At 47.5% G+C, this 25,472-nt stretch overlaps 1 protein-coding gene across 1 annotated transcript in view; it reads left to right on the forward strand.

The window, feature by feature from the left end:
* The window catches only part of LOC115328492 (Bardet-Biedl syndrome 2 protein homolog), a 94,368-nt gene that overhangs the window by 48,067 nt on the left and 20,829 nt on the right, over window positions 1-25,472 (forward strand). Inside the window, exons 8-13 of the mRNA XM_042289194.1 lie at window positions 523-620; window positions 1,342-1,437; window positions 9,618-9,674; window positions 9,743-9,840; window positions 13,979-14,086; window positions 19,757-19,886. Of these exons, the coding sequence (XP_042145128.1) occupies window positions 523-620; window positions 1,342-1,437; window positions 9,618-9,674; window positions 9,743-9,840; window positions 13,979-14,086; window positions 19,757-19,886 (587 nt within the window). The remainder of the gene's footprint in view (window positions 1-522; window positions 621-1,341; window positions 1,438-9,617; window positions 9,675-9,742; window positions 9,841-13,978; window positions 14,087-19,756; window positions 19,887-25,472) is intronic.

Genomic DNA, 25,472 nt, shown 5'->3' on the forward strand with positions numbered 1-25,472 from the left:
GAGCTTTGAGTGGTTTAAAGGTGATTTCCCCACCATCCACTGTCGCTCGTGTATCCAACAGAGTCAGTGCACATGCACGCTCAATGTTTCCGTCATTTGGTTCGGGGTCGGGCGTCCGGCTCCAATTCTTTGTGATTAACTCTTGGGCGTGATTCGTTCACCTGCTGTATTCATTCAAACACACTTATTCACAACAAAATACTTTCTCCATACTGTGCGCCAAATATTGGCACCGGACACACTTTCAGACTACGAGAACCAAATCACTGCGCAATGCTTTTCTTCCGTGAAAATCACAAATGAGAAAGCCTTTGTTACTGGCACCACGGTCACAACTGAACTGACTCTACAAGTTCAAGCGTGCCCACAGGTGACTGGAGAGACAGCAGTGTCTTACGAAGAGTTCTGGGAAGACAGTGAGGCTAAGTTATAAGATAACGGGAGTGCGGACAGTTTTTTTAATCACCCTAGTACGTCAATCTTTGAACGGCCGAAATGTAACTTGAACAAGTCATCTTCCAGTGCGAGGCTATCTTCCAACCACGGCAGAGCTGAGGCAGCAAATTGTGGATGCCACTTTTGAACAAGACACTGTCCGCGAGCTCAGTCAAAAGAAGCAGGTAAGCCAATTTCAGTATAGTACTTTAAACTGAATTTACGATATTATGAATATTTCTTGGCCATATCTCTGTACCGATCACTTTAGTAATGAGCCTATTTGCACAAAGGCTAGTTAAGACGGACGATTCTATAATCAAACGTAGACGTAGCTTAGGCACTACCCTCATTGGCAATATTGTACAAGAAGAAACCGATGAGTCCAGGCTATCATCCTCCTGCCGTTGTAATCAAAATGAGCGTTGTGGATTGTTTCATGGAAAAAGAACTTGGACCCCCACCTGCTTACAGGAAGGATGCAGCTCCGGTTAGATACACGATTTTTGTTTTTGAAGACACCAGATGATATTAAAACAACACACACTAGAAAGTGAGAACTGATACCTTTGGAATAACTTTACCTACGGCGCGGACGTAAAATTGAGATTGTAATTTGATAATTAGCAAATTCATTAGTTAAAATAAACAAAGTAACTGAAATATTCGCTTCGGTTAGCGTGTATTGATTAAAACCGTCTTCAAAATATGACATCTCTCGGTGAAACCCGGTGGCACCATCGAGACACGTCGTCGGCGGTTGATTTACTTTCCGAAGTCTATATAAGTAAAAAAGGAACGCAAGGAGGAAAATAGTTATAGGTTCGAAATGCACCTTCCGAGGGCGAAGTAGTAGCAGTAATAAGTATTGTATGATTTGTCCCTTTTTTTCATTGCACAATGCAGATGCTTCAATTGGAAATGCGCAACTACGAAGGACAAGCGAAGACGGCGAGCGGTACCCCGAAGGGAACTACAGACCAGCGCTACGGAACCATCTCGGTGGGATTTGAAATTCAATTTAATCTGTTTTATTATTAGTAAGCCACCTAAACGTTATTGAAAAAGTGGATGAACCCCTGGCCCGTTGGCTAGTTTGGTCCCCTTAGAATAAGGCATCTGAGGCGCAAAGGCCGGCATTTTTGTTAAACACACTTACTCGCTCACGGCCAATTCAAAATAAAGCAAACTTTGAAACTCACTCACCGTCACCCTCGCGACCACACTCACCTTCAAGTGCTCACTCACAAAATCATGAACTTACCGAACTCATCAACATACAAAACTAAGCAACTTACGCCCCTCAACAAACTGATGAGCTCACCAAATGAACAAACTCACACCCATCACCGCACTCACAAATTGACGCCTTCACCAAACTCACAAGCTATCCTCCCTCATCGAACTCAATAATTCACTCACTCACCGATCTCACCCACTCAGAAATAGTTCTCGCCTTCACCGTAGTCGCGGCTCTGGCGCTCGTTCTGCACGCGAGGAGCGCGGCTTCTACAATCCCGCCACGGTCGCTGCCGTCTTCCGTCGCTCCTGCACCATCCGTCACGTCGCCAAGTGAAGAAATATTTTGTCGTTTTGTTGGTTTAGTTTCGACTCCTTCCGCGCTCTTGCCGAGCGCTCGAGGAAGGTGCGCGTTGTTGTGATGCAAGGGCGCATCATTGCATGTTTCGACATGAACTATTCTGGTTGTAGCACGATTCCCCCGGTGGCAGTTCCCCCGTCCCAAATGCCCCGTGCTATTTCCCCCGAGTGTCAAAATCCCCGTTGTCAAATTCCCCGTCTTGCCTCCCCCGAGCGCCAGCACCCCCGTATCCAATTCCCCCATTTTGTAACTTTTGTGTGCCTCTCTATCCAATGGCAATCAGTTGATCGAACGACGTTTCATCGACATCGTTTCATCAAAAGTTTGTTACACCAACAGCTCGGATTAGCTTCCTTTTGTAATAAGTCGCCTGTGTCTGTCGCCGCGAGGCGCGTGTGGACGGGTGGTCCGCCTGGATTAACATGGGTCCCTGTGATGCACGTGCGACGAAGCTAGTTTTTTCACGAAACATGGTGTCGATGAAACGAGTGTCGACGAAACGATACGGACACCCGGTGATCACCTCCGATGTTCTTTGAAACCAACGCACACTGTTATTCCGTGATCCTGTGTCAGTTCAGTGATTGACAATATTGCAAATTATGGGAGATTTATTAACATGTTAATGTATACAGTTTTGTTGAAGCAATGTCCACTACTTAGATACCGCAATATCGCTGCACCAGCCTCAGGAACTCTTGAACGTTGAGCTCTCCATTGGACAGACGCTGCTCGAGCTTCCTGATGGCTTCGTCCTTCATCTCCCACTTCTTTTGTCGCTTTCGGGCTTGGCCGCCGTTGGATACCTGGAGGAGGGTGACTCTGCTAGTGGCCTCGTCCCGCTTGATGTGCTCCACGAAAGTGTAGACATTGGGGTGCGCTTTCCCGATGGCGTTGTTAATTTTTCTGTAAATAAAAAGCACAAGGATTACAACTCCTGGTAAATATGTATTTTGATTTTTTTATAGCAAATTTATACCATACTGAAAAATGAACTGACCGGTGCCAGGCCTCCTTTAGGTTGTTTGTCCGGGCTCCGCTGTTTTGGTGGTGGTTCCACTGCTGGGTGTCGTAGTTTCCTAAGAGCTAAGTATCCTCGAAGTACAGGATAAGTTGTGGGACTCCAAGGGCTGGTGGTGCAGTTGCCTTCAAACCCCGCCAAGCAATACGTACGAACGCTGGCGGGACAAAGGCCAAACTGATTGTCTGGCGTACAAACATCGTTACCGAAGAATCTTCCTGGTAAGCCTTGGCAAGTCCGAGTTCTTGAACCTTCCTCCAGATTGCTTGAGCGAAGTGAAAATGGCAACCCTGGTGCCGGATTCCAGGAAAAACGAAAAGAAAAGCCTGGATAAGGGCCAGTTCAAAGTCCGTACGGACAATGCTGAGACAGAGGTGCACGAAGAGCGTCCAACGCCGTCTTGAAGTTCGTGAAGGCCGACACATATACTTCTCGAGACTTCCCAGGTAGAAGAAAGTAGGCGATGTTGAAGCTCAAACCCTCTTTGACGGCGCTTATTGTGACCAGTCACAATAAGTGGGTGAGCTTTTGTCCGGACAAAAGCTCACCCAAAAAATGGGTGAGCTTTTGTCCGGGATTCCGATGAGAATCCCGGACAAAAGCTCACCGGACAAAAGCTCACCGGACAGAAGCTCACCGGACAAAAGCTCACCGGACAAAAGCTCACCCATTTTTTCACAGACCCGGACAAAAGCTCACCCATATTTTCACAGACCCGGACAAAAGCTCACCACGAGAAAATTTCATGTCGGTCTTAACACGAGTGCGGAAACTTAGGTGCATGCGTGCGACACAAAAAGGTAACGATAAATTAAATCTGACAGGCGCATGGTTTGTTGATTTTAGTAGAAACAAGTTTATTTATCGATTGGTTAGAGGCGAATGCAGTCCCCCACTAGCTCCAGCAGTCTTGGTAGATCTCGATGTACATGCAAGCCCTCGCAAATATTTCTAAGACGATTCTGCAGGTGCAGAGTAATTTTTCGCACCAGCTTTACGGTGGGCTCACCTCTCCGGGCTTTTGCCAATGCCATGGCAACGAGCGCCTGATTTTGCTGTAGGCATTCAATCAGCTTCAAGACGCTTGGATGGGCGTGGCCGACGAGCTTCTGGAACCCGGTACTCCTTTCGCAGGTGTTGCTCATCCGGTCTTTATCTTGAAGAGTGGTGTCGTACATATTCCACCGTACCGGGGGAAACTCCGGTCGCCGTCGGCGCAGAGTCAGGCGAAGGGAAGAATTCGCTCTGGCTGCCGCCGCAGATGGAACAGAAGCATAACGGAAGCGGCCGTTGAAATACGTGCAATCAAAATAGTTCAGCAGGTAACAATGTCACCGGTAGACTTTTCCCTGGTGGTTAGTTCTTGTGGAACAAGCTGTGGTGGAAGGAACCCGAGCCTATCTAAAATCCCGCACAATTTTTTAAATTGGTCATCTGTCTTGTACTTTTCCAAAAGGCCGAACTCCCGTTCTTTCAAAGTATTTTTAAAAAATTCGCAACTCACTGGTGGATGAGGTACAAGTTCTCCTAAAAATGGTCCAATGTCCACTGCGTCCGCACTTTATTTCAGCCCGTGTTTCGCCCGGGTAGGAAAAAAAAAAGAAATCGAGGTGAGCTTTTGCCCGGGTCTGTCAAAAAACGGGTGAGCTTTTGTCCGGTGAGCTTCTGTCCGGTGAGCTTTTGTCCGGTGAGCTTTTGTCCGGTTACCCATCGATGAACACTTCAACCATTTCCGAAAAATGAAAAAGCAGCTCCTGCGTGCAAAAGCAAAGAACACGGCCTGCACTTATGCTGACGTCGAACAGCAGGAAGTCTCGCTTGTCGAGTGTCTCCGTGTGTAGTCTTCCAAGGTTAATCTCGGCCATGTCCCTTGGTAGGCTCGGTTGCTGCTTTCTCTTCTCCCTGTACATGGTGCTCCTCACGCTCTCAAAAGTCGGCAGCTCAGCCATCACCGTGTCGTCAACCTAGAACAAATTGGTCCCGTCACAAACAAGGTTCAATCGCGGACACCATGAATACGTATACGCGTGTAATAAAACATAGTATGTAAAGACGAGACAATGTTTTTGCTTACTTGACCCACAAGATTTAAGATCTCTCTGCTGTACACTTCCGGTGCTGGCAAATGCGGCTCCAACCTAACCCTTTGCTTCAGTGCATTCTTCAGTCGCGCTTCCCGAAGTTGGCTGCTATCAGGTGGATGGTTGTGCTCTGAAACACATAGACGTGATGATAATGAAACGCCGCAGCATATTTTAGCCTCATTCATTCAGTGCCCTTCTCAAGCTGAACAGCAATACGAGAGTTTGCGAAAGTAAAAAAAACAAAGTCATTAGCTCACCTTGTGTTGTCTTGACGACTTTTCTGTGCTTCGTGAGAACTGCTGCTCTGCAGTTATTTGTCCAGTATTTAGCACATCTCCAGGCAGTTTTCTCATCTTGGTTCTTCCGCTGAAAGCAATACTTAAATCCGTCTAGTACTAAGGCCTCCTTCCCTTTTTCCGTCTTTAAAAATTCGACCTCCATCTCCTGCATCTCAACCTCGTCTGGGAAGCATCCAATGTTGAAAGTTCCTTAAATAGAACTCACCTGGTCGCGTTCGAGGTTTCTTTGTTCTTGTTGACCCTCGGTATGCAGTTTTTCTTTCGTCCCGTAACGAGAATCGGGGGCAGAGGACGGGGGGAACTGATAAGGGGATGGGGGCACGGGGTTTTTGGAACCCGGGGGAATGAGGTCGGGGGAGATAACGCGGGGAATTTGCAGCGGGGATATCGACACGGGGGAATCGGGATTGGGTTATTTCGTGCACCACCCAATATTCTATATGGTCCTTCTACCCTTGCGAATTCGCGGCCGGATCCAAGCCAGCGGCGGGCGGGTTTCGGAGCCGGGTGGCGAAATCCGTTCGTCACTGGCGAAAAGTCTCATTGGTCCGGGACCCATATTCAAATTTTCCGCTAGCGACGAGTCGATATAGCCACCCGGATCCAATATCCCCTCGCCGCCCAAGCGGATCCGCCCGCAAAAATACAATTGTAAACACACCATTATACGGTGTGCGCTCTTCGTTTCAACATTCGCGACAACGTCGTGCAAGTATGAAGTGAGAAACCACAGCCTCGTTTCTATAGGTGTGAATTCTTTTTATTTAAATATGCACCGCCATGGGTGTGTATTTTGTGTCTGCACAAACTGATATTGCGAACGCCTTGGGGGGTACTTCGGCTTTTTCTTCATAGTGCCCGATTTGCCTGGAATTGTGATAAAGAAACTACAAAAACGTCGCTGAAATTTTAACCTAAATATTGCTCCAAAATAAACTTTGTTTATAAAGGTACTGAATTTACAATTTTAGTCCTCACCGCGCTTTGTAAAATGTTACTCACTAATTGTTACTCATAAGCTACTCACTATTTGTATATGTCATATGTTACTCACTATTTGGCCATTACAAGTTAGTTCAAGATACCACAGGCGATTAAAGAGAGTTAAAATAAATAAAATATAGAATTGTTATTAAGATTGCCGTGAAATTTTGCCACATTTAGAGAAAGCTCTGTTTCTGCATTAATAACAGAACTAAAACAGCGGATAAGCATTCCCTTTTAAATCTTCGCAAGATACAATTAAATACGCTAATTTTGATACACTTGGGGACATTTTTTATAAAGTAGCTTGGTGGTACATAATTTGTGAATATGTCTCTAAAATTTGTTTACTTTAAGGGATTCATTGTTTTAAGGCATATAAAATTTTTATTGTAATTGTTAATATTATGTGCACGTGTTACAAACATTTCGTAAAATAAGTAGGAAAAAGTTTACCGCCTCCATGCTTGGGAAGGCTGTTGTTGACAGCTGTGGAAATTACCATAGTAAAAAAGCGTCAAAATTGCATATGTGTGGAAGCAAATTAGCTGCAGCATTCAAATATAACTGAATGTTCCTCCCAGAGCATATCTTTCACATGTATGTGTCGCGTTATTATAACAAAAATATTACCCGCACCGTTATTGTAAAGTCTAACGTGGAAACACCCTATTCTAGCTTGTGTCCTACCTCGGTATGTATGTGACGTCTCTAATGGAACCCTTTAAACCTTTCGGCGTAACTTGGTGTTTGAGAAAGAGCGGTAAATTTCCTACATATTTCCGGGATTAGTCATTTAGCGTTAATTTTCGAACGATCTTCAATGCCTGCCAATCTGCCTACTTGAAACCCTCGAAATATTGCTAAGCCTACAAAGACTGTTTGCATAAACCTTATTAAAGAGGTTAGCCTCAAGCCCGGTTGGATCTAAAGGGGCTAGAAGTACTTCGCGATGTTACTGGTAACGCGCTAGATTTTCTATAACTTGGTAACGCACCCATTACACTCCAGAATAACAACAAAAAAGTAATTTTGTTAGTATCTTACAACATTGTCTATCAAATTACGCAACTCGTTATTTCTTAATTTTGATTAAACCCGTCATGCTTTCCGTTCCTTTGAAGGTCCAACCCGCCATCGGTGCCTCGCTGTATTGTAGAGATGTGATCAATATATGAAATCCCACTGCAAACTTTTAGCCGCTGTCGTAGCTCGTCATTGCCGCACATCGCAGCCTGATACGGAAATCCAAACGCAATAGTGACATTCCTTAGACTTAAAAATAAGGATATTTCAATTTATTTACAGGACGGTAAATAATGCTAATGTAGTGACTGCGCAGTTGAGCTGGTGGATGTTAACCATTTTGTGCTTAGCCCGAGAATGAGGCAGGAAAAGAGGACAGTTTCACGATACTCGAAGGTCATCATGGAAGGAAAGGAGATGTGTTGTCAATGGACATCAAGGATCTTTATTACTCATTAGAGAGGAGTCGGCTGTTGGAAAGGGTAAAAGGGGGCTTGAAATTAACTTGGTAAGGTTGCAATCGCCATCAGGCATTTCGGTGGACAGTTTTCTTGCCATTCTTGATTATTACTTGCAGTCAAAGATAGTAGAGTATGAAGGGAAAAAGTATTTACAGAAAGAGGGAGTATGCATTGGGTCGAGTGTAGCACCGGCGTTAGCGGAAATTTACCTAAATTCTTTGGATTGTATTCTATCTGATAGGTTGCAGAAGCTGGCGTCGGGGTCCTGTTTTGTGAAAAGATATGTCGATGACATTTTGATCTGTTCTTTTCGGGAGGGATTGTCTGACACTCTGGAAGCATTGATTAGATCGGCAACCCCGGAACTGAGGTTTACGGTCGAACGACCCATGAATGGTAAAGGGCAGTTTTTATAACTTATGACTCAGAATGAAAAAGGGCTATGTTGGGATTATGGAAAAGGAAACGCAAAACCGCTGCTGTCAAAAAAGAGTTGCCATTAAAAAACATTGAAAGCGGGTGTAGTGAAGTCTTTAATCACAAATGCCATGGAGAGATCATGTACACATTTCTTGGCTGAATCAGTAGAAAGACAGTGGAGAAGGCTCAACAGTGCTGGTTATGAGGATGAATTCGTAGGGAAGCAGTTATCCGCAAAAATTGCAGACAAATGTACAGGAGAACCAAAGCAAAGGCCAAAATATAGAACTATTGTAATTCCGTTTTATCGCAAAATTTCTCACAACTTAAAGGCTTGTGCAAAAAGTTCGATGTAGATCCGGTTTTTAGTTGGGATTACAAGTTGAGTAAGTTCACACCCTTCCATAAAAGTATAATACGCATCGAGAAAAGTCTATTCTGTGTGATAATGGAGTGGTATATGAGATCCCCCTGGAATGTGGCTTTAAATATGTGGGGCAGACGCCAAGGTGTATAAATGACAGATTGACTGAACACAAAAGAAATGTCAAAAACAAGTGGCGAATTCGGAAATAGCGAAACATGTTAAAGAATGTAATAAGTGTATACCACGCTGGTCCGAAACAGGGATAATACACAGGGAGTTAAACATCAAAAGGGTTGTAAAAGAATCAATAAGAATAAAATCAAAGGGTAACTGCAATAGTCAGGTGTCGTTACAGCTTAGCAGCAGTGCAAAAACATTCTTGCGGATTTGAGATTTTGTAAAGTGGTTGTTGAATGTGAAAGGGTGTAAGTGGTTTCCTCCTTTGTGTCTTATGGTGGAGATCAGGTGGATTGCTATCTTTTGTTGCCGGGATGCTTTGTGTTTGTGGGCCGGAGAGTAGAGGGGAAGGGTTAGGGTGTGTTGCTTTGTGGAAAACGTCAAGGTCGTTTGACAATTGTGGTGGAAAGAGATGAGACCTTTGTTATCTTTTGGCTTTAGTGGTGGAGAAGGTTCTGTGGTCAAGTTCGTGGAGTGTATATGAGAGCGTGACCAAATAAACTTGTCTTTTGCTGTGTTAGAGACGTGCCTCGACTGTTCATTTTTCTTCTATTTTGAAATTTTCCTCTGTTCCTGCCTGAGTCTCGGGCTAAGAACAAAATGGTTAACGGTAATTAATGCCAGTAAAAAATAAACGCGTTAATATTTGAATAACTAACGAGTACTGCTACTTCGGTATGAAATTTTTGGTATCAGGCAGCTGCCTTAATAAGTTGCGATATTCGTGTTTTTGCAACTTACAGGCAGGCACGCAGTTGAAAACACTGCTTGCCATCAATTCTGGAACGGCTGACATCTCGGTAAGCAAGATATACCTAGGCATTGCTTAGAAATATGTGTCAGCTTTGCGTTGGTTCTTTTTCCCCAGCCTCACGTGGAGGTAGCACTCAAGACGAACAACGAAACCGTCATACATGCCGTCATGCTGTTTGCGGAAGGAATCTTTAGCGGCGAAAGCTTTGTCCAGTAAGTCGCTCTTGATCCAGCAGCGCAGCTTAAGAAGCTCGCCCCAGTGTTGCCAATTTAGGGGACTTGCCGCTACATTTAGAAGTTATAAGTGTTGTCCAGCGAGATAATTTGGCGTTTTTTGGGCGACGGGATAGTTAGCGGTTGTTCGGTCATGAGGACGGTCCCTTGGATGTCTAACATTATAAAAAAAAAAATGTATCAATCCCAGAATATATTAATTCCGTGGCCATGGGAATTTTTTTTTTATGGAAAATTGTTGTTAGTGGGAGAAACGCTTGCGACCTCATCTAGGCATTATGATAGAAAATATTCGCATATGCTTTCTAGTGATCCTGAAAGTAGAAATGCTTTTTCTACGTCAGCCGAACGAAACGGGCCCAGTAAAGTATATGCAGCAGAATTTAAAGAAAAAAGTTGGGGAGGCGGGTAAGTGCGTGCTATACAGTTATAATTTTATAAACTGCGAGACTGCTTACCCTATTTACTCGCGTATAGGTCGACCTGTTTTTCAAAAATCGCCTCATCAAAACTGGGGGGTCGACCAATACGCGAATCCCGGTATTATATTTTTCAACTTTTTTTTTTTTTTCGGGGGTCCCGAAGTTAGGGGGTCGACCTATACGACGTATCGACCAATATGCGAGTAAATACGGTATTTGCAAATTGTAAACAGCCGCTTCCTCTCTGCCCGCTCTTTCTCTTTATTCAGAGCGAACAATGTAGTCGCGTGTTCCTCGCGCAGTGTCCTGAGTTCGAACGCCGCACACCGACGTTCGGCATTCGAAAGCGTTCGAACAATATTCACTTCGAAATCAGCTCGGTGCTTTTACGCCCCCGCGCGAGCCCTCATGTCCTCCTCTCCCTCAGTTTCTCACCGTATTCGCGACTCCAGCAAAATGGACGCCACCAAGCGGGCAGACCGGGAACCAGCCGGTCCAGGTCGCTCCGCGCCCCTCCGCGCGTCTCTGGTGGCTTTCGCGGACACGTGTTGTCGGCGCCATGGCGAACAGTGTAATTTCACGAAGGTCCGAAAATTTCTTAAGTTTGCCTGAGTGTTCATTAGTGCGGTGAAGCCTCAGTAGATTGTTTCCTTCCACCACGTGTTTTCGATTTCTTGGATGAAGAGGAATCGCGGAAAAACGTTCTGATTTCTTGTCTGTCTCGAATCACATTCAAAGTGACGACTGCTTGGTAACTGATAAGGGGTTTCGTTATAAGGATGTAGAACAGTGGGAGGACGACAGACGAGGCATTTCACTGGAGGGAACACCAATGCCACCTCCTTCAAGTGAATGGGAAAATTCGATAGCTGCTTTTCTTGAGTTTGGTTGTGTTCGGTTAGCTTCAAGTTTGAGCCACCCACGCCGGTCGGTGCGTTGGCTAGTCATCTTGGCTGCTTTTGGCCGAAAAATCCGCTGGACCACTCTGAAGGAGTTGGGTTGATTTCGCAATTATTTGATTCAGGAAAACCTGCTCGCTGCAAATGATGAATGAGGGAAATTATCTGTTTTTCAAAAGGTGGGGGACGCGTCTCGCAACGTTAGAAGCTGTCACGGCATTATGATCTATCGCGCCTCCAATATTTATATTATACCCCCGTCGAATTAAGCCAGCAGCAATATACGTCTACATTGCTCAGGTTGGGGCGGCGGAGAAAAGCTCACCGGATAAAAGCTCACCGGAGAAAAGCTCACCGGCGAAAAGCTCACCGAAAAACCGGCAGATGCGGAGAAAAGCTCACCGATTTTTTTTTTAACTTAGAGGATTTTGCGGCAAACGTGGCAATTTAAAACAATTCGCATTCGTCACTTCATTAGAAATATTTCCTCGTTTGTTTTCGTAATATTCTTGAAGTTCATTGTGCATATTTAACAATTCCTCAGAAATTCGTAATCACCCATTTTGTATATTAAATAAGCCGCATGGGTATAATATCAGAACATCGTACACCGGTAAAAAGAGACAACGCTTTATTGACAGTTGACAGTGCGCCGTCAGTAGCTCTGTCAGATATATAAAGAGGTTTCTCCTTTGCGAGCTAATATGAATAGCGGTGTGGGAACCATTTCAGCTCTAAATATTATGTAGTGCCTAATAGAGAAGTAGGTGTTTGTTGATGTAATCAGCTGTCGGCTACGCTGTTTTCTTTCTGTTAATTTCACTAACCAAACTTTAGTTGCGAGAACAGCGTCGTCCTGTCGTGTTTGTTGTCTTCACTCCGTAGTCGTCGTTTGAGCGGTTTTTATCAGGCATGACCTTTACCATCTCGCCCTATTCGCTACCTTACAGAGGACCACTTCTTATATAGGTCACGAGTAACAACGGTGCCAGTGTGCGGCTCGGAAGGTCATGGGTGGCTCGCTATAGAAGGGCACTATCACACAAAGGCAACTTATGGAAACACCAGCACTAACGGCTAGAAAACGTGCATGTCCGTGGAAGAAAGCAGCCTTGATATCCTACTGACTGTTTTATCCTGTTTTCAAAGGTTAACAAAAGCTTCAAAGATAATTTCAGGCACCGCGTTGTTGCGGTGCCTGAACTTATCTTTTTCGTCTAAATGTCGGATTTTCGGCATTTACAGTTTGAATTTTTAGGTTTTAGGCAGACATATATTATTACGTTTTCGAACTTTTTCCTGTTCTTCAAGTTCACAAAGTTTTCAAGGCTTTCGTTGCGTAGAAAGTAAGTCACAGAAAACACTCACCCGCAATTATTGACTTGGGAACAATAAACCCGACACCGTAAGCTTAACAAATATTACGAAAAAGACATTTTCGTGTTTTTTACAAAGCCGGCGATTTTTAATGATAATAAACTGACATATGTTACGAGTGATTTAGCAGCCTATATATAAAAATAAGAAGAAAAAATCGGTGAACTTTTCTCCGCATTCGCTCAATGGCCGGTGAGCCGCATCCGCCGGTTTTGCGGTGAGCTTTTCTCCGGTGAGCTTATCTCCGGTGAGCTTTTCTCCGGGATTCCTCAGGTTGACCGGCCACCAACAATGCTCATTTTCTCCGTTCAGGATTCGAAGTCAAGTGCAATGCAGAGAGGTTCTGTGTGAATCTCTAATGAAGAATCTCTTCAGTTCGTCCGCATTCGTCTCCGTGCTACCGGCTAGAACCACTTCGCTACTTTTATTCAGCAGTTCACCTAATAGCTAATTAACTAAGCTCATATTTCAAACCGAAGAATATACTAATTTCGCTTTAGTGGGACATAGTAATATAATACATAACCCGCTCATCAAAATGACTTTTCGATTGCTACTAAAACCTGATTTGAAATACGAGTATCAGCTGCTTAGTGGGGCGCCGGCGGGTTAACATGCTCCTTGGCTCAAGAAGCGCTTGCTTAATTTTCGTAATTTTCCTGCAGCCTGTGTTGTTGACCGAGCACACGACGGAAGCTGTTTCTTAAACGCGGATACGGACAAAAGCCCGATTTCGCGGACAGATAAGTCGCATGGTCGAGGCATGCGAGTTGGCTGAAAATTACTGTGGGTGGGAGAATTCTGCAGTCATTGCAGCTTTCCTTAGATGATCAAAACTGATTAGTATATTACCGTTTCTCCAGAGCCCATAGTTTCGGTTTCGAACGAAATCTCCTGAACGAAAGTTTGACATGAAAAGAACAAAAAACACAGTTGGAAAACAAAACTTTGCTCTGCAAGTTTATGTGCACCGGCTACACTTAACCGTCTCAGTTCAAATACCTTTAAAATTGGGCATTAAACAAAAGAAAATCTGTTAAATTGAACACGCCACCTGTTCAGGCGGCCCGGCCGATCCGACGCGACCTGGACTCAGCCGCTATGTTTGTTCGGTGGTGGCGCCCCCTATAGGTCGCTGGAGTCCCGAATACATGCAAGCGCGCTGTTTACAAAGGGGCCCGCGTTGGCCCACACCACGAGGTGTGGGCTCTGCGCGTGCGCAGAAACCGTGGATTCGAGTGAGGTAAAGTGTCTGCACGCGCGCTCTACCGATACCAGCGCCACCGCGGCGACGCAACGTCAAAGTTGTGCGTTGGTTTATACGACCTTAAATGTCGAGTTCTAAGCTAGGCAACGTGTTCTCACGTACACTTATTTTACCCTTTTTTTTTTATCCACCTCTTATTTGTTTCGCGGCAGCCACCCGAAGGACGACGCAGTGACGTCCGAAGCAAGCATTCCGCTGTTTCCGACCAAGGATCAGGCCGTCGATCTTCACCTCAAAGTCTTCGTCGGGCAGAAAAACAGGTGTGCACCAATCCCCTGCCTTTCTTAAAGTTTTCTCGTGTGATATTTCTGTGGGGAGCTTGTCAAGCTTTCTTGGATATGTATATATTTGTGTGCTTCAGCGAAGACTGAATAAAAAAAAGACCTATACTCGGCGACCACTTTTCTTGGCAATGCAGTGGAAGATACGTCCCGCGTTCCCTTTCCCATTTTGAGTGTACGCAGGCTCTCCTCCTCTCCCCGGGAATGGGGGAGGAGGAAAGCCTATGTACACTCAAAATGGGAGAGGGGACGCGGGACGTACCTTCCACTGCATTGCCAAGAAAAGTTGTCGCCGAGTATAATATTAGTGTATTTAGCCAGTGCAGTATAAGCGCTAGTCTGGGGTCTTTAATTTGCACCAGGGAGTACTGTTACACAACTGCACGCCGGTACGATGGTTATCCAGATTGAAACGGGCAGGAGTGTGGATCGAACTCAGGATGCCTGGGTTCTGCTGCGCGAACTTTGGCGCGGTAAAAACGCCAGTCGGAGGCGCGTTGCAGGTGACAGTTTTCCCGGACGTTCTGTAAAAACGCCGGTACAATAAGACAGCGACATCGTGAGGAAAATATAGTGACACAATTCGCGGGTACAATAAGAGAGCGACCGTAAAAACCGTTCGGTCGTTCATTATTAAAATGCAGCTGCGAGCGTGTAGGTTTCATCACTTTGTCTGAACATGGACGTGGCGGCACTACTTCTCCGAGCCTCCGCGGATTACTCCTTGCGCGTAGAATGCCATTTTTGTTGCTCAAGGGCTGCCAATACAGGGCACAACAAAAGCAATGCACGGCCAAAAGAGCTAAAAAAAAAAACGCACACGCCAAAACAAAACGTCAACGGTCCGGTGCTCGCGTATGCTTTTAGTCAGGGCACAAACCACGCGAACAGCACGGCTTTCCTCCTCGCCGCTGTATCCCACCCTTTCTTATTTTCGGGATGTTGGGGACTGAAAACAGTGGAGAACTTGGCGGCAGCCAGCAGAGCGCGTGACTGGCTGTCTGGACCCAACTGATGAGCACGCTCCAAGCCTCTTTCCAAGGAGAGAAACGAAGGGTAGCATTTCTCGCGGCCCAAAAGATGACACCGAAATCGCTGCTGTTGCCACGCTGATTCGCGAGGATATGCGTTAGTGTGCAGCGCAAAGGGTTCTCACTCAGCGAAGTATGAGAAATCTGACCTCGTAACGTCCTGGTACTATTGTCTTCGGAGAGAGAGTACGTTCTCTAGGTACGTCGGCGGTTTCGGAGGCAGTCACCACAGCTTCCCTCGATCGCCGACCATGATCCACATACTGCTGTTTTCGAAGCGGAGCGTTGTTAGAAGCGTGCGAGAAGGCTCTTTCCCTTTTAAGTAAGAGTAGCAGTAGTAGCAAATTTATTCCGAAAAAGGGTGGCACTTGGCCTGTTTGGGAAGGGGCTAAAGGGGTGTTACGAGTTAGGTGCGGCGCACTATGGAGGCTTCACAAGCGAAACTCCACAGTGCGAGCAAGGTCGTTTTTTGGTCCTGTACCGGAGTAACCCACCCCTCGTAGGAGGTCACACCTGGTGGTCGGTGCTTTTCTCTGACGTCTTTTAGTCCGTCACATTCCCAGATGAGATGTCTGATGGTCGGTGCTTGATCTGCGGAGCAGCTGCTGCAACGTGTGATTGGAGGTGGTGGGGGATCGCCTTCTTGATTGCACAGTTGGTTGTACCACCACCTTGCCACCATGTCTTCTGTGATAGCGAAGCCTGTTCGCGCTTTAACAACAAGCACTTGGGCCCCCCGAGGTAGACCTTTAGGCAATGGATTCTCGAGGGGTGGTACATGATCTTTCAACCGGTTTTTCCGAATTTGCTTCCGTCGTCGTCGTTCTTCCTCCGGGCTGTGGTCAAGCGATGGACGGTAGATCGGCACTCCCTGCGAGCGGCGAGAAGTGCAAGCCTCGCTCGCCAGGTCGTGCGCGGCCTCGTTGTCCGCTTGACCGGAGTGCCCAGGCACCCACTGGATTTTTACTGCGACGTCTTTTTGTGCTTTTATTATGTTGCAGCCGCTTTTTATGGCGTACTCCGTGGTTCCGACTCTGGGAGGACCGATTAAGGCGTGGATAGCTGTGGAACTGTCAGTGCAGATCGTGACCGTCTTGGTTTGCTCGTTCACAATTCGGTGGTCTGTGAAAATCCAATTTACACCGACTTGAAGCGCCCGGAGCTCCACTTCGGTGGTGGAGGGTGTCTCGTTTAGGTGGTAATTTTGTAGGCGATGATAGCCGTCTTCGGTTCTCGCCACAACGGCAGCGATCTGAGTGTTCGGATTCCAGGATGCGTCCGTAAAAAGCCGCATCTCCGTGGGGTCTGTTGAGGGTTCGTTGAGTGCGCGGGCGATAGTGGCGCGCTGCGGCCCATTGCGTTGGGCGTTGGTCTTCCGGCTGAGTGGTCTGCCGTCCGTGACGGGCAAGTCCATCCACGGCGGCACGTGCGGTGGAACCTCGTCTAAAATGGCAGCCATGGTAGGGTCGTCTGAGAGAAGGAGGCGCTGCCCCTGAAGAGTGAGGAGACGGCGGTCCTGGGTTCCCTCGCGGCAATCTTGTATAATGAACCGTAGGGGTGGAAGTCTTCCGTAGCGATATAGTTCTTCCACTCGGGTGTGGCGAGGCAAGCCGGTGATCACCCGAAGGGCGGCTCGGTAGAGGGTCTCCAGTTTTTCGACTTGGGTCTTTGTCAGTTGGAAGCACACAGCTCCGTACGTGGCCCGAGACACAAGGACTGCGTACACGAGAGTGCGCGCGATTTCGGAGGTGGCGCCTCCAAATTTAGTTGAAATTCGTTTAATGATGTGCACTATCTTTTTCCAAGTGGGCGTCAATTGCTTTAACCATTCGGCTGCACCACCACGCTCGAAGATGGGTATACCAAGGATGCGTATCCAGCCTGTGTCTGATCGCTTCAGGGACGCGCCTCCAATGGTGAGAGTAACCTTGGATTGTTCCGCCTCAGAGCCTCCCAGGAGAATGTATTGCGTCTTCTGCACAGATATCTCCATTCCTGTATCTTTCAAGTAGTCGTGCAGCGCCGCCAGCGCCGCCTGGAGTGCTGCGACTGCCGATTCGGTGTCCTCGTGATTGTCTGCTTCTGTCCAAATGGTAATGTCGTAGGCGTACAGCGTGAACCGTACGCCATGGATGAGTTCAAGCTTGCGGGCAACTCCGGTCATGACTACGTTGAAAAGGAGTGGGGACAGGATGGCCCCCTGTGGCACTCCAACGCAACTTGAGAACTGCTTCGGTTCACCGCGCCCGGAGCGGACTTCGAAGGTTCGGTTGCAGAGGAAGCTCTTAATAATATTCAGCATCCGCTTGCCCGGGTACGCCTCCTTTAGGTCTCGTATGACTGCTTCGTGGGTGACCGATTCGAAAGCTTTCTTTAGATCCACCGCAACAAGGATGCTAGGCACGGTCCGCCTGCGTCCCCGTTTGGTACTAAGGAGTCTTCTCAGAAGGTAGATGCTGTCTTGTGTGCTCAGGTTCGGACGGAAGCCAGTCTGGTGAGGATGGAAGAAGAAGGAAACCTCCTCTAAGTGATGGTTCAGACGGTTGAGGCATAGCCGCTCAAGAAGCTTACAGATCGTCGATGTGAGTGACACCGGACGAAGGTTTGGAACCTCGTTGGAGCGTTTACCGGCTTTAGGTATGGGGGCCACGACGGCGTGCTTCATCCAAGGCGGAAGTTGGCCGCTCACCCAGATCTCGTTGACGGTATCCAAAAGGGTGTCTTTCTCCTGTGCGGGGAGGTTCCGGAGCATGGTCCAGGTGATTCCATCTTTTCCTGGTGCGCTCTGGACCCGGACTTGCTCAAGAGCAGTGTGCAGTTCGGCTGGCGTGAATAGTGTCTCGAGCTCATTTGTTTCGTCCACCGGTTCGGGTTCGTAGATGGAGGCAGGGGGGTTGCGTGCAGGTTGCGGGAAGAAAATATTAGCGGCCTCCTCTTCAAACTCTTCGTGACTCATACCCTGGGTCAGCAACACCGTTTCGATAACTCCTCGCGTTTTTTTTTCTTGTCGCTGAGGACTTGGTAAGTGCCCCATAGCTTGCGGAGGCCGGTGTCTTTACCGAAGGACGCGCAGTGCTCCTCCCATCGCTGTCTACCGAGGTGTTTGGAATGGCGGCGAATCTGCGCTGTCTTGTGACGAACGCGAACTAAGTCTGCGTGGGTTTTGCCTTTCTGCAGATATTGGTCGTGTAGCTGCTCCCGAGTCGTCCAGTGGTTGAGGAGATGTTTATCGGGAGCTGGAGTTTCGGCATCCAACGCAATCGAGCGTGTTGCCGATTCTGATGCTTGGAGAATCTTTACAGGAAAGGAGGCCTCTTCCGACTCTTGGATAAATTCACGGTACTTATCCCAGTCCACATACTTCACTTTCTTCCTCCTCTCGGCCACTCGACCTTGAAGTTCAAGCCAAACGGGAAAGTGGTCGCTGCTCCAGGGGTCCCCGTTGCAGCGCCACTCTCGGATGGTCTCCTTCGTAGCCCAGGTCAAGTCCGGTGTCGTGTTTCGCTGTCCGGGATGGAGCCCTAATTTAGTAGGGTAGTCGAGATCATTTATAAGGAAGAGGTCCGCATCGTTCGCTTCTTCCTCGAGGTGCCGACCGCGCGGGGAAGTCCATCTGTAGCCCCATGATGTGTTGGCGGCGTTGAAGTCGCCGCCCACCACTATCTCGTCCAGTGGATATAGAGTGCGTAGTCTACTGAGCCATTGGTAGTTATCGCTTCGGTTTCTGCCGCTACCAGGACGGACGTAAGCGGAGGCTACAAGGAGCGCGCGGCCACGTGCGTGATAAATGCGCACGGCCACCACTTCCTGGTACTCTGTGCCGAAACTTGTGGTGTCTATCTGACAGTGATGAATGTCTTTTCGCACAAACACCGCTGCCTGGGCCACTATGGTGGGCGGACCTTCAGAAGGGTGGTGGAGAATACTAGGTTGGAAATATCCTTTATACCCGTTTATGCCAGGTGCGGTTCCTCGCGTTTCTTGGAGAAGAAGCGCGAGAGGTTTGTTCTTTAGCGTCCTTAAACGCTCACTTAATTCACTCGCGTTGGCCGCGAGGCTACGGCAGTTCCATTGGAGGAGCACCGATTTACTTGGCGCGGCCATGATGGCTCTGTTGGGGAGTTACCGAGGAGGCCGTTTCTGGTTGTTTGAAGTGTTCCGCGAGGAGACGCGGCAGCTGGTTGCGGAGCGTTTGGACAATACTTTCTTGTATTTGTGATAGCGTGATGGCTTCCGCCGGCTCGGGTGTAGGTGTTTCGGTACGCCTGAGTGGGGCAGGTCACTGGGATAAACGCCGCTCGCGGTGCGTCAGCGTACGCCTACGCCCAGAAGTAAAGTGAACACGACGAGCGAACGAGCGGGGCGAAAGAGCACGGTTGGAACCGCATCGAGGCCTCCGGAATCAAGTCCAGTCCAGTACAAACAAAAGATGGCTGCGAGCATCTGGGCAAAAACGCTGAGGCACTTGAAAACGTCTAGAAGCAGTCTGGAACCGGAGGAAAACCTCCACTTTCGGTAGAGCGAATGCTGTGCTCAGCATTTGCTGTGTCCTGTTTTGAGTACTCCTTCATTTTCGCTTCGCGAGCAGCGTGAAATGTCTCGCCCGTGTCTTTTCTAGCAAACACTTCCACGTGTTCGAAGTGTCCCGCCAGCTGCCCAAGTTCGCCATGTACCTGCTGGTGGACGAAGCGCGCACTAAGACGCCGACAGGCAGCGTTCGCTTCAAGCTGGCTGAACGACCGCAGCGGGTGAGTGCTTTCTTCACGAGCGCGTGGTCGAAAGCTTGCCCACACAGGACACGTTTTCTGCAGTGACCAGTATGTGCTGGATAAAAGTTTAGGCATTCTTTGTGCTTCCCCTCCGCTTAAAAACTTTTTTTTTTGAGGGGAAATCACTTTTTGCTAGAGTCGTTGTACACGGCCTTGCTGCGCGTTAATGAAGTAGGGTAGGACGTGGCCAATCACAAACTCTGCTGGCTGTTGTCAAGGTCAAGCGCGGAGGCAAGGGAGGAAGCCTTGCTTTCTGCGTAATTGATGTTCTCGGGCAAAACGCATGCGTGTACAAAGCAACGTTCACGTTTTTCGTTTCTTTTTTTTTTTTTTTTTTTAAGCGTACACGCTTTTTTAAAAGCCTTGTCCAGTTTGAGCAGCCTTCCGCTTGGGGAGGAACGTGTGCGCGAACGCTCTGATGGGTCGCTTGTCGTGGGAGACCAAGGTAACGCTAACTTCTCTACCCTTAAACCCCGCTCACGCTGCGAGTACACCTAACAACAAACAGCTTGCAGATACTCTCTGAGGCGTTTTTTTGTTTTCGTGTATGTGTCACATAGGTCATACAAAAAACTGCCTGTAGACAAGCTCGAAACATACAAACTTATGAAGCAAGCATGCATGCTTCTGACGGGCTTGAGACGTGTCTCCTGTAGACACATCTCAAAAGACACGTCTCATAAGCATGTCGCCATGTCTCTAGCAAACACCGCGTCGTTTGTAGCTTGTGTGAGCAGTGTAACTGTAAATTTATGCCTCATTGGACCATCCCCAGTACTTCAGCTCTTCAAACAACCACCACTCCGACCCATCAGGCTCTCGAGCATGTCAATTGAAAAAAAGAACATTGAACCCTGAGAACTTTTAGCGCTCAAACCCTTGCAAAGATTTTCGAACGTTTAGTAAATATCGCTTAAAAATATTGCTTTGCGTTTGCAGCTTACTAACTACGCGTTAAACGTTTTTATGCGTTATTAAAGCAAAACTATCAAAGAAAAAACGGCAAACCCCCCTTTAAAAAAAAAAAGTTGCACTTATTTATGTATAAAAGGATCAAAGTTCAGGCGAGCTGGTGTATGTTGAACATGATGGTAAACCTGACCCTCGGTTAGGAAATCAGAAAACGCGAAGGAATACATAGAAAATAAATAGTAACGCGTCAAAATCAGCAGCAAAGTTTATCTGATACACGCCTTATATACCACGTCTCCAGCGCCGTCCCTTCATTCACCAGAAGCAATAATGTCCCGGGACCAAAGGACACTAAATTCTTGTACGAAAAAGAAATCACAGCTTTGAACAGGAACGGGGGTAAACCTTCTCTTATCTCCCCTAAACTCAGCTAAGAAACATTTAGGCAAATGGTCACAACTCAGCTTAACCCCGATCTTGCCAATAAGGATGCGACGGGTATACAAGGCTCCCTAGATATAAAAAAGGCATTGGATACGGGTCCACATTGGGCAGTCATTCAGAGCGCCAAAGAACCTGTTGCTTCAGAGGCAGAACGGTCTTTGTCATACAAAACTACATCATGAATGAAAAGTTTCAACTCAAGATTGAAGAGACAAGGGAACCGGAGACGCCCAGCAGCAAAGGAGTCCCGCAAGTTGCTGTAATATCACCAGCGACCTTCAATATCGTGATGGCTGGTCTCCTGGCCAGACTCCGGTGCGGTATAGTGGCCTGGGATTCACCATATATGCTGGCGATGACACACTATGGACGAAGAGAAGATCACGAGGAAACCAGGAGAAGACCATGGAACAAATGATTGATATTAGGGAGTTTTAGAATAGCGCACGCTAAAGCTTTGCGTACGCAAAGAATAGCGTCGTCGCCACTGCGCATGCTCCGAACGCAAACCAGGTTTTGCGCTTTGCGTGCGCAATTTTAGCGTGCGCTATTTCTGGGAAATAGCGTGCGTACGCAAAGATTCTTTGCGCTAATCTAAGGATGATTAGGGATGATAATTTGGCTAAAGCCAAGACGAGCAGAGTTAAAAAATGGCGGCTCCCAGAATTATATTGGCAGCTGCCTTGGCGGCGTCGTGAGTGCGACGTCAGCGGCATCCTCGCGACTGTGATTTTAAATACGGCACGACATATGACAACAATCCCCGGTAACTTGATGCATGCGGCGCGCTAACATTGATGCATGCGGCGAAGGTATACGATGCGCGAAGGTCAGTACACGAGACCTCTCTTGCCGAAGCGACGCAAGCGGTCACGACCGGTCAACCGCTCGCGTCACATTCTCATGTTTAAACAAAATAGTACTCTGAACCAAGAAACTTGTTTGTTTCTAAAGTTACAGCATTTCGTGTGTGAAATAAAAATTGTGACTGTATCTTGGTGGCGTCGCAAGCGCGAGCTGCTTGGGCTTTTGCGTCGCGACGGAGAAAGGCTGTTCTAAAACTCTCTTGCGTCGCGTGTGCTAGTACACGCGATAAATTTAGCGCTAGCGTGCGCTAAAATTGCTTACGTTATTCTAAAACTCCCTACTGTGATAGAGTACCTCAAAGAGGTCGGCATGCAAGCGTCGCTCAAAAAGACATAATTCATAGTCGTGGCCAGACCAAGGAACCATCGGAAAGGCAATGCGAACCAAGGGGAACTACCAATTGAGGGACAGAAAATATCAAAAGAGAAGCACATAAAGATGCTTGATGTAAGTTTAGAAGAAACAACCCTCAGTACGAATTGGATACAGGGACTGAAGAAATCGTAGAAGCAGACCCTAAAGCTTATACGAAAGATGAACAACAAATACTGGGGAGAGGAGGAAGAAACCATCCGAATATTGGTCAATGCCCTAGGAACGGCCAATCTTGCAATTGGCTCAACCCGAACAAGACGCAATCGACAGCAAATGGAAAGACGAAATCACCGTACCACGAGGCTCGTTATGCGACCTCCCAGTTTTGCGGCCCCAGACGACCTGAACAAGACGCAGAATGAGCCAAATCCAAGAGCTAGCGGCGGCGCAGAGCAGAGCGCACTTCCAAAGGTTCGAGAGGAGAAACCACGTCAGAAGGCTGCTCGAAAGCATGGGCTGCGAGGCAGAGAGGCTGACCCCAACTGGAAGACCAAGAGCCATTGTGGCAAGACAAAAGCATTGTCGACCATCGGCCCACGCTCAAAGCAGACAATCAAGAACGCAGAGCGCGGGCCGCAACAAAACACGCCTTATGGTGCGAGGAACACACACATGATGAAGGAATTCGATACAGAGATGCCACTAATGGTCTGTTCACACGATGCATCTTTTAGGCGCGCAGCAGTTTCACGACACTCAAGTTTTGCAAAATGTGCTCGTTCACAGGTACCGCTTCACGTGCAACAACAACACACACCGATGCACCGTTTTAAGTGAGCTCCGAATCAGGTCGCTATTTATCTGGGGACCTGCTTTGCGCATTTTATGCAGTCAATTCACTTTAATCTTTTTTCTCACATACTGCACTACTTGGAGCGATCTCGCGTGTGCGCCAAGCCGATTGAGGCGGCAAGCTGTACGTGCAAGACATGTGCCGGCGCCGAACCCGTACGCAGCCAATTCATTGCCAAAGCTCCTATGAATGCACATGGTATTCATAGAAACGCTACGTGCCCAGTCTGGTTACTTCTCGGCGCCCATGTCTGCCCCGAGTTTACTGTGCCAACTGTTTAATAGAGCGCACATGGTTTCATGTTCGCTTGTAAACAAAGCAAACAATTGGTTTCAGTTTACTCGATGGTCTTTTACCCAGCGGTATCGTCGCGACAACAACGCTATGAGCACTATTCTAATCTCGCCGACTCCCGCTAATTGTCTTTGTCCATCGCTGGATTTTTTTCCGATATGCTACTCACTTTTCCTTCAGTGCTGCTTGACGTGCTTGCGAAACCGCCGGCAGTATTCATCGTTCATTGTTTCGTTTTTTTTTTTTTTTTTTTTTTTTATTTGGCTCCGCTACAACACTGGCAGTGAAGTGGTCTTCTCAAACAGCTCGCTCCCCCCTCAAAGGCCACGTGAGAGCGTTTCCGAGCGGCCATTGGCGGCGGCCTCAGAGTGATTGACAGGACTCGGCAAAGTTTCAGCAAAAGCTCGCTCCAGAAGCGAGGTGTGCGCGCAACTTTTTTTAGATGCGCGCGTCCTTTTCGGACCCGTTCAGACGGCGCAACCATTTCGCGAAACTACATTTCGCGACACTAGATGCGCGAGAAAAATGCATCGTGTGAACGGGCCTTAAGAGCAAAAAGACTGTGGCCGTTGCTTGGGTCGACCAAAAGTTATACAGGGAAGGCACCACGATATTATCCGAAAACTCCTTCGTGTGCCAAGGAGCTCTGACACAAAGTCTTAAAGCCAGCATAGATACACGACACAACACGAAAGAGCCAAAGAGAGCCAGGATTTATACCGACTCTCAAGAGGCACTCCCAGTGTGTAGGGGCAGCAAACCCGAAAACAGAACTGCAAATATGATCAAAACGATCGCCAAAAAGCTACGAGCGAAGGGTCGTGCTGACAATTGAGTGGGTACCGGGACACAGAGATTCCCGAGAACGAGTGAGCTCACCGGGGCGCAGCCGAGGCAGCAAGTAATAACAGCTCTGCTACTGGCCCAGTCATTTGAGAGGACCATAAAGAGGCGGTAGACTCAATGGAAAATGGCCGAACTAGCCAGACAAGCTAGAAAAGACTACCTGAGGGGAATCGGGCCGACCGAGGACTACCCGCTACCCAGGGGTACGGAAGCCTTTGGGTTGCTTAAAGAAGAAAAGTCAATCTGCTAGACATGCAGCCAAAAAACCAAACAAAAAAGGCCGGCAAACATCAGGCACTTGCTTTGGCCGTGCAAAGGCTTAAACGAATACTGGAAGACGGCTTGGGAACAACTTGCCGCCAGCGACAATCTGACAACGCTAGAAACTTGGATCCACTCAGGCGGCGAGGAAGCACACCAAGATGCAATCCTGGATTCCCTGTTGGAGTTCATCAGAAAGTCCGGGACACATTCACTCATCTATTTGCGCCATAGTCATTCACTCCTCCTTACAACCCCGCACTCCTCCATCCGCTCGTCTCAGGCTACACCACCGGATGGACCCTCATCATCATAAACTATGCATGTTTTCAGCCAATGAATCAGGAATGTCATGCATGTAAAGTGAACAGGTTCGAAATAAAAATAATTCACAAAAGAACGTAACCTTATAAAACATACATTAAAAAAACATTCTTATGAAGACGTTCGTTAAACGTAGTCGTCATGCGTCGTTGCAGTTTGGGAACGAGTATAAACAATATCTGCGCCCATAATTGTGTGTGTGTTTTTAAAGGCATGTTGTAGGTTGTTACAATGTCGCGAATCAAAGTAGACAGGTTCGAAACGTAAGCAGTGGCTATGTTTGTCTCTTTGGAGTGTGCGGATTGTTAGAGAAAGCGCAGTTTTAGTATGTTTGGTTCCTTCACGTGATGCAAGGTCGTTTCTTTGTCTTCAGTTGTGAACCCTTTGCGTTCGGTGAAGGGAACGTCGTAGTGGCGTTGAGCTGTGACCATTTGTGTAAATGTTTCGTA

This window comes from Ixodes scapularis, unplaced genomic scaffold, assembly GCF_016920785.2.
Source record: "Ixodes scapularis isolate PalLabHiFi unplaced genomic scaffold, ASM1692078v2 PGA_scaffold12__126_contigs__length_90152505, whole genome shotgun sequence".
Taxonomy (NCBI): Eukaryota; Metazoa; Arthropoda; class Arachnida; order Ixodida; family Ixodidae; genus Ixodes; species Ixodes scapularis.